Source organism: Hippocampus comes, unplaced genomic scaffold (genome assembly GCF_001891065.2).
Source record: "Hippocampus comes isolate QL1 unplaced genomic scaffold, H_comes_QL1_v1.1 scaffold41, whole genome shotgun sequence".
NCBI lineage: Eukaryota > Metazoa > Chordata > Actinopteri > Syngnathiformes > Syngnathidae > Hippocampus > Hippocampus comes.
Window position 1 is genome coordinate 2,559,248 of NW_017805153.1, and position 14,488 is coordinate 2,573,735.

The 14,488-nt window shown below is 46.1% G+C and overlaps 1 protein-coding gene across 1 annotated transcript in view; it reads right to left on the reverse strand.

Annotated features, from left to right (window-relative positions):
* Positions 1 to 14,488, reverse strand: part of zhx3b (zinc fingers and homeoboxes 3b) — a 19,622-nt gene that overhangs the window by 2,293 nt on the left and 2,841 nt on the right. Inside the window, exons 2-5 of the mRNA XM_019868474.1 lie at positions 6,638 to 7,524; positions 5,360 to 5,446; positions 3,861 to 5,270; positions 2,380 to 3,051 (exon numbers count right to left, since the gene is read on the reverse strand). Of these exons, the coding sequence (XP_019724033.1) occupies positions 2,380 to 3,051; positions 3,861 to 5,270; positions 5,360 to 5,446; positions 6,638 to 7,372 (2,904 nt within the window). The 5' untranslated portion in view covers positions 7,373 to 7,524. The remainder of the gene's footprint in view (positions 1 to 2,379; positions 3,052 to 3,860; positions 5,271 to 5,359; positions 5,447 to 6,637; positions 7,525 to 14,488) is intronic.

A 14,488-nucleotide genomic window follows, 5' to 3' on the forward strand; every position in this document is an offset into this window, starting at 1 on the left:
CGGTGTCCACAACAAATTCCTCCATAAACTTCAATTGGTCCAGAATTCTTCGGCCCGTATCATCACTGGAACCCCCTCCTTCCATCACATCACCCCCATCCTCCAACAGCTGCACTGGCTCCCTGTCAAACTGAGGATCAACTTCAAAATACTCCTCTTCACATTCAAAGCCATCCATAACCTTGCCCCCCCCTATCTGTCGGACCTTCTTCAAATTTCTGTTCCGTCTCGCTCCCTTAGGTCCTCGGCCTCCCTCCACCTCTGTGTACCCTCTGCCCGTCTCAGCACGATGGGGTGCAGAGCTTTCAGCCGCTCTGCCCCCAAACTCTGGAACTCACTCCCACCCGACATCCGAAATATTGACTCTCTTCCTATATTCAAAACTCATCTTAAAACCCACCTACTTAAAATTGCATTTACAGTTTAAACTCATCGCTTTTATTATTTATAATTTTATCTGTGGTTTTATTGCTCTTTTGATTGTAAAGTGTCCTTGGGTATTTTGAAAGGCGCTTATAAATAAAATGTATTATTATTATTTATTATTATCTAAGGCCCATAATATAATAAAGGTTCAGAGAATCTGGAGAAATGACTGCATGTAAGTGGCAAGGCCGAAAACCAACAATGAATGCCCGTGACCTTCGAGTCCCTCAGGCGGCACTGCATCAAAAACTGACATGAATGTGTAAAGGATATCATCACATGGGCTCAGGAACACTTTAGAAAACCCATGTCAGTAAATACAGTTCGGCGCCACAAATCCGTAAGTGCAACTTAAAATTCTACTATGCAAAGCAACAGCCACCGGCTTCCCTGAGGCCAAACAAAAAAGATAGTGTGTTTCCGGTAACATGAAATTTCAGCATTGGGTCGGTAGGTCGGACAAAGTTTTTTTTTTTTCAATCCCTCCCATCAAAAATTGAAACAAAATAACCATAAAACAACGCTGAATTTTTTTCGATACATCAATGGATACTATTTTCTTAACATTACGGTGCGAGCACACGACTGTAACACAGAAAACGCGGTTTAAACTGTCGTCGGAGATCGCGGCCGCCGCCATGTTTCAATGTTGTTGACAGACGACAGGGCAAACGACGCACGCGCTCAACGTGTTTATTGCGAGAGTTTGCACCGATGTAAACCCTCTACACAAAAATGTAGAGAGTTGTTTGAAAAAAAATGCCGACCGTAAAGTTTTTTTTTTCGACGTTGAAATTCTCGGTCGGTCGGGTTACCGGAAACACACTACTTTTTTTTTCTACAACTGAGCCTAATCTCATCTAAGATGGACTAAAGTGTAAAAGTGTTCTGTGGTCTGACGAGTCCACATTTCAAATTGTTTTGGGAAATTGTGGACGTCGTGTCGCCTAGGCCAAAGAGGAAACGAACCATCCGGACTGTTATGGATGCAGTGTTCAAAAGCCGCATCAGTGATGGTATGGGGCATGGGTAACTAACACATCTGTGACGGACGGCCCCATTAATGCTGAAAGGTACATCCAGATTTTGGAGCGACATATGCAAGCAACCTTTTTTTTTTCATGGACGCCCCTGCTTATTTCAGCTCGACAATGCCAAACCACATTCTGCACGTGTTCTAATGGTGTGGCTTCGTAGTAAAAACGAGTGTGGACATTAGACTGACCAGACCTGTCTCCCATTGAAAATGTGTGGCGGAGACCCCGGACTGTTGAAGAGCTGAAGGTGTACATCAAGCATGAGGGACTGTTACTTCGTACAATATTTTGACTATTGTGCCATAAATGCAAAAAAGAAGAAAAAAAAACATGCCTTGGGGGGTATTTAAATAGGGCATTTCTTCCTGTCTTGCAAATTTCACTTCGTGCAGGGTGGTCTGTTATGTAACCCCCCAATGGAAGGGTGGTTACTGTATGACTAGGTACTTTTTATTTTATGACTTTTACAGTATTGAGTTTGCTAGCGAGCTGAGCCAACGTCTCTAAAATGCATCTTCTCTCGATGCCACAATTGACAGAAGAGCCCGGTGTTGTTACGAATATTCCTGACAAACCTGCCCGCCGGCTGTGAGAAGCCCCAGAAACATAGCTAGCTAGCGCCTACCCACTAAGTAGCAACGAGACAAGATTTCCCCCAAAACGCCAAGCCTAGTTCAAATGGCCACTTCATCTTGGGTCTAACGTATCACGAAATTTGAAAATAAAATGGGTTCTGGAGAAATTGAGTTTCATGTGTCAGAGGGGGAATTTTTTTTTTTTTTAAAGATTGTTAACACTTTTCTCTGTGATGTGTCAATTTTAGAAAACATTGATTTGCATGGACAGGGACTTGAACTAATTTCTGCCAGTGTGAATGAATTTTGACTCATTGCGCTGACTGGTTGGTGGTCAGTACCTGCGACTCTTCCTGACCACCACGGCTGTCGAGGTGTGCCTGGAGGAAGCGCTCGTTGTCCTGGTGGAGATCCTCGTCCAAGGCCGTGTTCTGGTACGCCTCCAACCACTTGAGCTGGCTGTTCTTTTGCATGTAGCGACAGTCCCCGAACCAGCGCACCACGTCGGGCCGAGGCAGCCCCGTGCCTGAGATGAGCTCGTCGTACTGAGTGGCGCTGGGCCACTGTGTTCTCGCGTACACTCGCTTGAGCAGGTGCAACTGCTCCGCTGTCTTTTTGCCTCGCAGAACGGCCGCTTTGCCGCCGGGCATCGCCGCAAGGTTCGTAGACGCGCCGGATTGGGCGCTCCCACCCAGGCTGTCCGCCGGCTCATCCTCCAGTTTGCCATTGGCCTCGGTGACCTTCAGCATCTTTAGATTGATCTTAATTGGGTTGACTTTGAGTTCGCCGGAAGCGTCGTCGTTTTGTCCCTCCTCGCCGTCGGCTTCTGTCCCGCTGCCCGATGCTCGCCCCGCCTCCTCTTTCCGTCTTTCGGCCGCCGCTGCTTTCTTCCTCCTCTCGGTGAACCAGTTGTGGATCTCCCTTCTGGTCATCTTGGTCTCACTTCGCAGACGGTCCACTTCTTCTCCTGTCGGTTCGGCGGCCAGAGTGAAGCTGGCCTCCAGCGCTTTAATCTGACAAAAAATAAATAAAAATAATAATATACGGCATGTATATGTGTATATATGTCAGCTGTTGCTGCACGTTTTGGCCTCTTAGGGGCAGTGTAGTGCTGTGCATGGATGGAGAAAGAGAACAATAATTTCTTCCTCTTCATTGAACTCTTTTTTTCACAGATTGGGAGTAATTTGTGCATTTGAGTTGTGTCATCTTTCCTGCGTGTATGCGTTTCCACAGCATTTCTGTGTGAATTTTGGTTATTTGAAGGAATATCACTGCCAAAGTCAATGCAAATTGCCGTTAGCATTTGAATGGGATCTTCCTCTGACTTTAGCATTATCAATGAATATTGCCTCCAAATATCAGTTAGCGATCTACTAGACTACTGGACTTACAACAGTGGTCAACAGCAAATTTGAATCAGATGGCTTCGGGCACCCCTAAATGTATTTTTGACACTGATTTAAAAAAAAATTTCTAGCACATCAGTTTTGTGAGATATTCTTATTTTTTTTGTTTCTATGATTGACCTATAAATGATTGTGCAGTACGGATTTTACCACGCGTGTTTCAGAAAAAAATCCCACCCGTTTCTGAACTTCATATTCAGAAACTACTAAATACACTACATATGAAAACCTGATGGGCTTGGGGGAAAACAAAGCAAGGGCAGATTTTAAATCAGCACAAAAACAATCCTCTGGAAAAGTTTACTCTCTGATTAAGGTTAGGTCTATTTCTTAGTACTGTTCTCCCGGGATGTAAATTTGTCAAACTGGCAAGTATTTATCTATCTATTTATTTATTGTGGCCATATGCTCACCTGGTGGGGTTCTCTCTCCTTGTAGCGGACAACTGTGAAGTCAGGAGAAGGCGATCTGGGCAGCCTGCGTGAGGGCGTCGAGGGAGATGGAGGAGTGTGTGTTGACGTCGGGCTCAGAGGAGCAGAACCATGCTGTGGCGTTTTGGCGCCGCTGCTGTTTTCGGAAAGGTCGATGGGCCCGGGGCTGCCCTCGTTGCCGCCCGCCGCGCTGCTGCCTGCTGACGCCTTGTGTGGCGCACCTGGGCCTGAGCGCGGGCCCTTGAGGTTGCGGAGGTGGTAGCGTCGATCGCTGAACCACTTGCGGACTTCGCGCACCGTGAGTCCCGTCAGTGAGATGAGGCGGTCCACCTCCTCCTGGTCGGGGTACGCGTTGCTCAGAAAACTGTCCTTGAGCGTGCCGAGCTGCTCCTGGGACTTCTTGCCCTTGCAAAAGCCGGGGTCGAGGAACACGTTGATGCTGCGGGAGCTCAGGGAGCCGCCGGCTACGGGAGACGGAGAAGAGGACTTGGAGGAAGGGGAGGATGCTTCGTCCATTTTGAAGGAGTTGCTCGTGCTCAGGTCGGCGTCATCCGCACTGACGCTCGAGGCATCATTTTTGTTCCCGCCACTACTGTCTGTTGTGCTGCTGTTGCTGCCATTCGAAGGCTTGCTGTCCGCACTGACTCTGGGGGCATTTGCACTTTTACTGACGTCACTTTTACTCTTACCCAGGGTACCGCTGGGGTATTTCACATTGGTGCCACTCACCTTTGTATTGCCATAATTGTTGCTATCCTGAGTGAGATTAATGACACTCGCTTGACTGGTGCTACGACTGACGTTGCTCGTGGCCCCTCCTCCACTCCGACTACTCTTACTGCTTCCAATGACGTTGCTTCCGGTACTGCTGCTGCCCACTGACCCCATCATGCCGGTACCCTTGTCGGCCACCAGGGCGGCGGCGGGTCGGGCCTGCATCATGGGCCGGGCCGCCGTCTGGGGCTTGGGTGTGACAGCCAGTGCCACGGGGGTACCGTTGGCCATCACGGGCTGCGTGACGATGACGCCCCCTGGACTAACAAGAGAGCCCTGCAGTATTTGAGGTATCCCAGTGGCCCCCAGAACTGTGATTGTGTGCGCCGCCGGACTCTGCGGCTGGTTGTGTGCGCTTGTGGATGCGGTTTGGATGACGGTGTTGAACATTTTCCTCCTGGCCTCCTCAATCTCCTCAGGAGACCAGCTGATGCCTTGTTTGAGTCGCTGCGCCGTGAACCAGATCTTGATCTGCTCTTCTGGGAACTTGGTGACCACGGTCAGGTAGCAGAGCTCAGCCTTTGTGGGATAGGGGAATTTGCTGAAAGAGGTCTTCAAAAAGGAGGAGGAGTCCATGGAAGCATTATAGGTGGGGATGCTGCTCAAAGGAATCATCACCTGGATGGTAAGAGTTGAGACGGTGAACAGGAGGTTTCCGTGACGACAAGCGTCCATGTTTAATGAGCTAGAATTGAAGCAAAAATTACTTTGGGGAGATTCTTGGAAGATGAGGCGTCAGTGGAAACTGCAGTTGGAGATGACTGGTGCAGGCTTTTGTTCTGAACAGAGACCACCTGTACATACATTGGATTAATGGTGCAATAATTCATCCACAACTATTTTAAAAGCCGATTCATCGTTTAGAGACCTCTTGTAGTTGACCAAGTGCTGAGAATTTCTGCCTCTAACCAGAAAATACTCTCAGATTTCTCTAGTCTTCCAAGAAAGCAGACCTTTGTTTTCAATCAAAATAAGACATTTGCAATATCTGCTTTTACTTTTGGATGAACATTTTTCCAGATGTTCAGACACGTTACAGCCCAAACCAGAAACTGAGGCCATGTCTACACCGAACTGGGGGGTTTTAAGCTGCACGATGCGGCAACATTTACTGACAGTAAAGAGCCCACCTTTGAAGTCCTCCTTCGCCTGTGCTCTTTGACAGCGTGAAGTAGTTATGGTTATAACCAGCACTTTAGCTGGCATCCAGACTGGCTCTTATGAAAAGCATTTTGGTAACAGAATGATGAGGTAAATCTACAGTTATGACTCTCCACAGCCAAACACAGATCCGAATATACAGGCGCTCCCCGCTTTACGAACTTTCGTATTGCGAACAACGGTACATACGAACATTTTTGCGGGTACAGGTATGTCGAAAAATGTTCTCGGACAGAGATGCTGTCAGTTAGATTTTATATTGCGCGCCTTTTTCCGAGTACTGTAGTACTTCTTTCCGTCACTAATACCGACGTGAGGCGCTGTGAGAGGAGGATGAGGAGGAGGAAACGCCTGTCCCCATGAAGAAGTTCGAGACGGAACTCTCTCCCCCTCCATCATCTCCTTAAGCCTTCGAGTACATCTTCCAAAAGTAAGTTAAACTTCATTTTATTATACTTATATAAACCTTAAACATAGTTATATAAGCCTTAAACATACATTCCATACAAAATATAGCACTGAAGCAACTAACGTAAACGTTCAGTCAACGAACGATCCTTCGGAACGTAACTCGTTCGTTAGCTGGGGAGCGTCTGTACTGTATCTGCAAACCGCCAGTTTGGCTGGAGTTTTCAGAAACCTTGTTTTTTAATTTTTAAAAAATCTCTTTGGAAATGTTTTCCCATCCTGTTCATTGATTTCTCAAAAACAACAACAAAAATTCAATCGTTAAAAAATTAGCATTATTTGCAGTGCTACGTTGCATTTCGTGAAGCAGCAAGTTCAACAGGGGAACATTAAAACGAAGCAAGGAGGGAACCTACCTGTGTGATGGGGGTCTTAAGGACCGGTAAAGTTCCAGACCCATTGACGATCTGAATCGCTGAGGGAAGTGTGACCTTGGTTGGTCCATTGTGGACAACCGTGGAGACATGAGCGACTTGGCTGACTGCAACAGTCTCCTTTTTCTCTGGCTCCTTGGAGCCAGTTAAGGAGTGCGCATCTGAAGAAGGCTGGGACATTACAATTCGCTTGAGCTCAGATTTGCCTTTCAGCATCTTCATGATTGGGGTTTTGGTGATGGAAATCTCATTATCTTTGCCTTCATCTGACCCAGTGACTAATGTCTGCTCCACCACCGCCCTCCTATCCCTCCTTCTCAGCTGCAGAGGGCAATTAAAGGTGCTAGGGTGAATCCTGGCATTATGAAGGGCCAGGCCTTCAAACTTAAGCGCCGAAAAGCCGCAGTTCACACAGAGGAAGCTCGGGTCCGAACGGAATTCCGGGTGGCCGGCGTACACGTGGTCTAAGAACAAGTTAAGGTCATAGGTTTCAAAGTTGCAAGGCTTGCAGATGTAGGTTCCTGCATCCTCTATGACTGGGTCTGCTGCCTCGAGTTTGGGAGAGTCCGTGAGTTCTGGCGGGCTGAGTCTGGCGCTACCTCCAGAAAGTGTGGTTTGCCGCTGAAGAACCGGAATGTCCACGTCAACGTCCTCAAAGTGCTGTATGATCTTGCTGGGGATCATGCAGGGTATTGTGGACTTCCTCTTGCTGGCCATGGTGTGGCCGCACGGTGGGGAGCGTCACTCAAATAATTGCGAGTGGGGTGTGATCGGGAGGATGGGTCGTTGCTGGCAGCCTATAGGCTGGGCGTGGAGGGAGGGAGTGCGCACAGAATGTCCATACGTCCACTCAGTACCTTCATTGTGGCCTGGAGGCAAAATGTGGAGGAGATAAAACATTTTGTTACAGTGAAAGAAAAATACAACTTGCATAGCAACTTGTTCAGGAAGATTGCTGGGGTCTGTAAGTAAACAACCTTAATTGTAAAAGTGAGTGGAAGATCGGAGCAATGAAACCAATCAAACCCCAAAATGTCGACAAGGCATCCTTATGCCATAAGGCTCATTAATGAGAATTTTTCAAAAAGCCACTCTGCTTCTTCACTTAAGTCTTTGTGGGAGTGATCCTGTCTGACCCCTCCCCCCCCTCCCCCGCGCTGCTATGTCTCACTTCCCCACCATCATGCCCACCCCTACCCCCAAACAGAGAGCAGGAGAATTGGGGGGCGGGTTGGTGAACGGGCCCTTACACACCTTGACAAATATTGGGACAAAGACTTCCGACCGCTCACATTACAGGTCGACTTGCCGACCGTTATTCGAAATATTCCTCAGTTTTGTTGCTGCTAATAAGTCAGTATTTTCCTCCAAATTCTGCGTCTCCATACAACATAGTGAGGCTTCTTGCGGAAGGGGGGTTCGCCATCCCGCCTTCTCTTTCCTAAAATAGTTCATGAATATCAACTAGACAAAAGTAGGTATCGGCAAATTCAGATATTGCCTCCCAACTTTACTTTGAATTAAAACTATATTTCTTAAATAAAATAGAGATGGATAGATCAAAATACATTGAGGGCAATCCAGCACATGGCACAGCCATGTTTTTCATAAACCATCCATCCGGTTTTGCTAGTGTTTATCGTCATTGGGGTCATGGGTGAGCCTGAACCTATAAGTAAAGTAAATTTAGATTGCTGCCATGTTTTATGAAACGAACCAAATAAGAACACCCAAGCAACAATAAATACCTGGAGATCATATGACAAATAGCCCGCAGAATGTACCTCAATGTAAAGCAATACAAGTACTACTGTTTCTTGACAAAATACTCAAGTGAAGTAAAACGTACTTTGATCAATACAATTTACCCCCCAAAAACTCGTTTGAGTAAACGTAGCTTGTTATTACTCACCTCCGGCAAAGGGGGAGCGATTAAGTACCGGATGCTGGTTCTGGGGCCTGGACGTGATACCTCACAAACAAACTTACAAAGGTTATGGTCTCACCAGTTTAACTGGTAAATTCAACAGCCTCTCCAAGTCTTGCCCCTTATTACACAAGGCACAACTGCTGGTAGATAAGATGAATCAAAACGTTGGCCACATCACAAACCTGCCCTTCTTCAAACAGCGTAAATGCCTTCCTTCTTTCTCTCTCTTGTGCCCACAAAGTAAACACACAAAAAGTGTTCTAGCAAGAGAAAAGTCACGGTACGTTAGTTTCAGATGAGTTCACACTCACTCCACAGGGACGCTCCACTTTCACACACCAAATATGCGAATATCAATTGTTTTCATTGAAATGCTCAAAGTTTGGTTAACACCACAAGAGGTGAGTGAGGAACTGAGGCCTTGTCTCCACGTCGCCGTGGATTTCGCAAACGCGACATATTTTTCTGCTGTCTGCCTTGTGAGCCACACGTCCCTGGAGATTTTTCTTCATTTAAAAAAGAAAAAAAAAAAGTGGGTTCTGAAAACTCTGTCCAAAGTCAGGATTTGCAGATATCTGTGGATCCGCGTTTGACTATGGACAGCTGTAACCGGAGGTTTATAACAATTAGTCATTGTCCTCTTCTAGCATGTTAAAAAATAAATAAGAATTCAGTCAAAAATATTTCTTTCTCTTCGTTGACAGACATGTGCTTAGAGTTCAGTTTCAGTACTCAAACATAATACAGTATCTCTCTCTCTCTCCCTCCTGCCCCCCTTTCTTTTTTTTTTTTATTACGGACATAAGCTTCCATAAATATATTGTGTGTGAGTACATATTTCTTTCTATCCTGTTTATATATTTGTGACTGTGTAAATCAATGTGTATATGAACGAGGCCGTTGATGTGGAAGAACCTGAATAAAAAAAACAGCTGTCCTGCCGTTTTGGTCGATTTTAGCAAGGAAGACAGAAAAACAAACGAACAAACATACATGACAACTAAATATTTTTGCAACGTGTTAGGCCTTTAACCATGAGACCTACGGACCCCATTTTTCTGATGGTACGGACCCGGTTGGTGGCGATTACACTAACATGCTTATAAATGCTCTAAACCAGGGGTCGGGAACCTGATTGACTCAGAGAGCCATAAAAGCAAAATATTTGGAAATGTATTTCAGTGAGAGCCATATATATATATATATATATACACACACAACTTGGAAATCTCTGCCAATTTTTCCATCAGTGAATGGTAATTGCTGAAATTCCTCTATGTATAGAAAATCCATCTTTCTCTGGACAGACGAATATCAGTTACCGTACTTTAGAGCAGGGGTCGGGAACCTTTTTGACTCAGAGAGCCATAAAAGCAAAATATTTGGAAATGTATTTCAGTGAGAGCCATATATATATATATATATGTGTGTGTGTGTGTGTGTGTGTATTTTAAAAGTGATTTCAACAAAATGTCAGTATAATAATCCTCTGAATGTATTCTTTAAAATAATTTTGTGATAATACTCACCATTAATGTGAATGGTTTTCCGTTCCTCACGATTGCTAAAAATCCAGCAAAACTATCGGAATGAAAGTCATCTTGCCGGGTCCATACGCGAAGTTACTGCTGGCTAGCTTGCACACTGCTCAGTAGCTTGCACGCTTCCTTTCCGATGTCTCTCGCAGGGTATTTTGATGCGAACGTAGCATGGGGCGTGTCAAAGTGCCGCTCTGCATTCAACCGTTTCATCGATGGTATTTTGTCATTGCAAATCAGACACGCCGCAGAATCTGTTCTCTCCACAAAGGCGAATCTTTCCGTCCATTTGTCCTGAAGTCTACCAAACTCGTCATCTTTTTGTCTTTTCGTCATCTTATTTGCTTAGGATTAGCTTTGAGCTAATGGCCGAGCGGGTTGATTCAAAAGGGGGAGTATACCTGTTTCCACAGCAACAGCAACGTTGGCCAGTATCATCCAATCAAAATGGCTCCTGGAGCCAAATGCAGCCCGAACAAGAAATGAGCAGTGAAAAATCGATCAATGGATGCATTTATAAACAAGTGAGAATATTTTTTTTGTCTGCGAGCCAGATGCAATCATCAAAAGTGCCATATATGGCTCGCGAGCCATAGGTTCCCGACCCCTGCTCTAAACATACTTGTGCGGTTTGGTGTGGATGCGTTTTTTTTTTTTTTAAAACAAACAAAACAGTGCGGACAGAAACCTCTTCCTACACGGAGAGGGGGAAATATTCAATTTTAAAAAAGCCCATCCTCATGTAGATGAGGCCTGAATTGGCTTCCACTTGATATGAACTTGACAATTTTTTCGCTCGTGACTTTCGCCATTAGCTGCCACACTGTGGAAAGTGAGGGGTTAACTCGCAACTGAGATTTGTTTCTGCCAAAGGAACATGATGTCCCTTGTTCCTTTGAGCATCCCTGGGTGAGAGGCACGCCGCTTGTCGTGGGCTGCTGCGCACCCCTCCTACTCCTCTGGCATTCAATTCTGCATCAGGGCGCACCGCGCTGCCAAGGCGGACCGGTCACATGACTGAAACAAAGGATTCTGGGTGGACAGTTTCACTCATCCATTACGCGACTGTGTCGAGTGAGACGAGCGCAAGCCAACGGTGGGGGTTGGGAGATGCTTTGGGGTGTGAACTGTCGTGGAGGAAGCGCCGAGGTGTTTCACAGAGGAATTTTCCCTACCCGATTCCCCCCTTCAACCGCCGTACCCTGCCCCCCCCCCCCCCTCCCCCCCCCCCAGACGCCCCCTTCTTGCTCCAAACTACAATCATGCAGAGCTCCACCCCACTTTGCCACCTCACCCCCCTATCCCTCCTCGCTGTGCTTGCTCAGACTGGAATGTTCCAAGCCAAGAAGCTCCTCAGTCAGTGGAGATATGCTACAATTCACCTTCACACACATTTGACACTGTTCTGAATATGATTGGAGGGAAAAATAATATAGGTATAACATTCAGGGCAATGGACAGAGCGACAAAGTTGTGCCACAAAGTTTAGCCCAATCAGGGACTGCGCTATAAGCCTCAGCCAGGCAAGGATGCAGACAAAGCACTACGCAGGCTGGGCTATGAACAACATACCCAGCCGGCCTGTTGACTCCCGGAGTATGAACGCAATGGCGTCAAGTTGTACGTCACAGGCGACTTTGTGTCTGTGTGTCAGCGTTTGCATGTGTGGGTTTCCTGTGCGAAGTGAAGCGATGGAGGTTGGGGGAGGCCGAGTGAGCAAGGGCGCATATGTGCTTATGTTCGTATGCATGTAGGACGTGGGGGTGGCTGCCGGTGTGCCAGTGAGTGCGTGTGAAGCTTGTTTACGGAGGCACCGAGGCAGCTTGTTTTCCTGCGTGCGACGGTCGCAGACATGCCAGTGACACAAAGAAATCTTTTTCTCCTGCTGGTTATTTAACACCTGTGTGGTGGTTCTGCACAACATGAACTCTCTTCATCCCTCAGCCTTACTTTTGGGAAGGGCCTCGATGGATCCACAGAATACAGGACAATAATAGCACATGCACCAGCTATCGTAGCGAGAAGGCTGCGTAGCATTGCAACAAAAATACCTGTCACTAAGCAGCGGATACACTCGTGCCGATGACAATGCTGTGCTTAAGAGATGTATGTATACTGTTCGCTTGTTTACTCAGTTTCAAGCTTCCTTGCTTGTCCTTTTGCGTCACGCAGATAAACCCCCCGCCTCCACTTCCCCTCTGGCCCTCACTCCTTCCCAGTGTTCCTCCCCCCTTCTCGTAGCATGCTTGGCCGAGGGAGACAGGTCGGCAGCGCCACTGGTGTGTTACTGTCCCCATGGCAACCACCCCAACGACTAGCACCACCCGCCGGGGGTTCAGGAAGACAAAATGGAGTTGTGTACCTCACACACACGTTCACCGTAGCTATCTAAGTTTGTTTGTTTGAAGCGGCATTTGGAGCATCCTGGACTGCTCTTATTTTAACTCCCACTAACAGTATTGGCGTTTCCCATATAGGTGTGGTCGGCATGGAAAGTTATTGGCCAGAGATGAGGCTGACTCTTCCTGTTAACCACATGCCTGAGTGCCCTTCCAGACATCGGCCTTGGTTACTTCTCGCTTTCTTCCCTAGTGAGATGAATAAAACTTCTCTCTCTCTCTTTGGGCTTGGTCTGCAGTGACCTAGGTAGTGCTGAATCTCAGTAAGCAAAAAAAAAAAAAAAAAAAGAATAAATAATTGAAACATTAAAGTCAAGTGTGTATCTAACTAGCCTTTGACTACCAAGTTAAGATTTTTCTCAGTTGCTCGTTGCTGACATTCACAAGTCCCTGCGAGATTGGCTTGCGCTCATGACTTCAGCTCAGCATTGGCAACAGTGGAACACTTCATGTCAGTTTCCTACTGGGGCCAGCCCATCCTCTCTCAGCGACTCTCGGGTCACAGAGCAGATGGCTGTGTGGGTTGCAAAGGGCTGCATTGCTGTGGCCTCTGCCGGGGCATGCAGAACTGGGCTGCTGAATAGAGAGCGACAGAAGGAGAGCGGGGAAAAATGGCGTTGCATCATACTCTGTGCTGCCCAACCTAAAATGGCTGGCATCACATGCTGCTAAGCAGCCGAGCAGAACGCAGGCTGCCGCTGCTGACCAAAACCTGCTCGCGCCGGATGTGGGAGTGAATCAGCGTGCTCTCGCCAAGACTGTGAAAGACTCTCGACTGTCAGTTGACGGCGAGCTTATTGTCGACTTGGTAGAGCTACACGAATACACACTGTCGTCATGACAGTGGAGAAGTGAGTGTGACGTCACTGAACGGCTGGCACACTGAAATGACTTCCTTGTAGAAGCCTTGAGAGGAGACTGAGGATACAATTCAATGAATTCAACGGGTTACAGAAATCTCTCATTCATTCATCCTCTACAAAGTGAAATCCTAATCCCAAAAAGCAAGTTTGGAAAGAGTTATCAGTATTCTATAGCGTTCCGGCTAAACAAAACACGGAAAGCTTGAGGAACATCTGTGTTTTTGTAAATATGGCGCTTTTGGCGTTCACTGAAGTGCAGCCTGACTTCAACATTGAGTCATTGGCAGCAGTGTTGCCGTGGGTGAACTTTTAGATACCCCAGAGCCGCACAATCACGACAACACGATATGATTAATCACCAGGCCAGCATGCTAACTACTGTTGACTCTTGAGCATCACTATCAGCTGCTTGGAGTTAGATATTTCATTAAAGCAAACGATGAAGATAAAAGAAAAAAAAAAAGGCGCAAGTTAAGAAGCCTATTTGCAAAACATTTAAAAGGGGCCTCCATGGATGTCATTCTGATAAGACAAATTGCATCGGGAAATATTAGTGCTGTCAAGCGATCAAAAAAAAAATGCAATTAGGTCTGCAATTAATCTAATTAATCTCTATTTTAATCTCATCTAAAAATTACTGAGAAAACCCCTATTTTCATTTTAAAATCATTACACTATTGAGGTAGATCAAAAGATAAAAGAAAAAGTGGCATTATCAAGCATTTTATTGTTTTTCAGCAGACTTGGACAGATGCAGTCCTAGCCATTTACTTTCTGCTGTATTTGAGACTAGCCAAAGTCCTACCTTTAGTTTCGACCACGAGGGGGAATATCACTGTTTTGTTTGTTTTTGTAAATCTCCAAAGAATTACAAACTAAAAATAAAATAGAAGATCAGGCCCTTAAAAAGTGCTTAGGTTAACATATCAAAAACAGTAAGAACAATTTTCTGAGCAATACAAGTACTCAACACCGAACTTGCTTCAGATAATAAACAATAAATAAAACAGACCCTTAAATCACAGTGCTGTAAGTTAGCACTTCAGAAATAACACTGTTCATCATGACAAACTAAAAGTGCTGAAATAAACATCAATCACTTC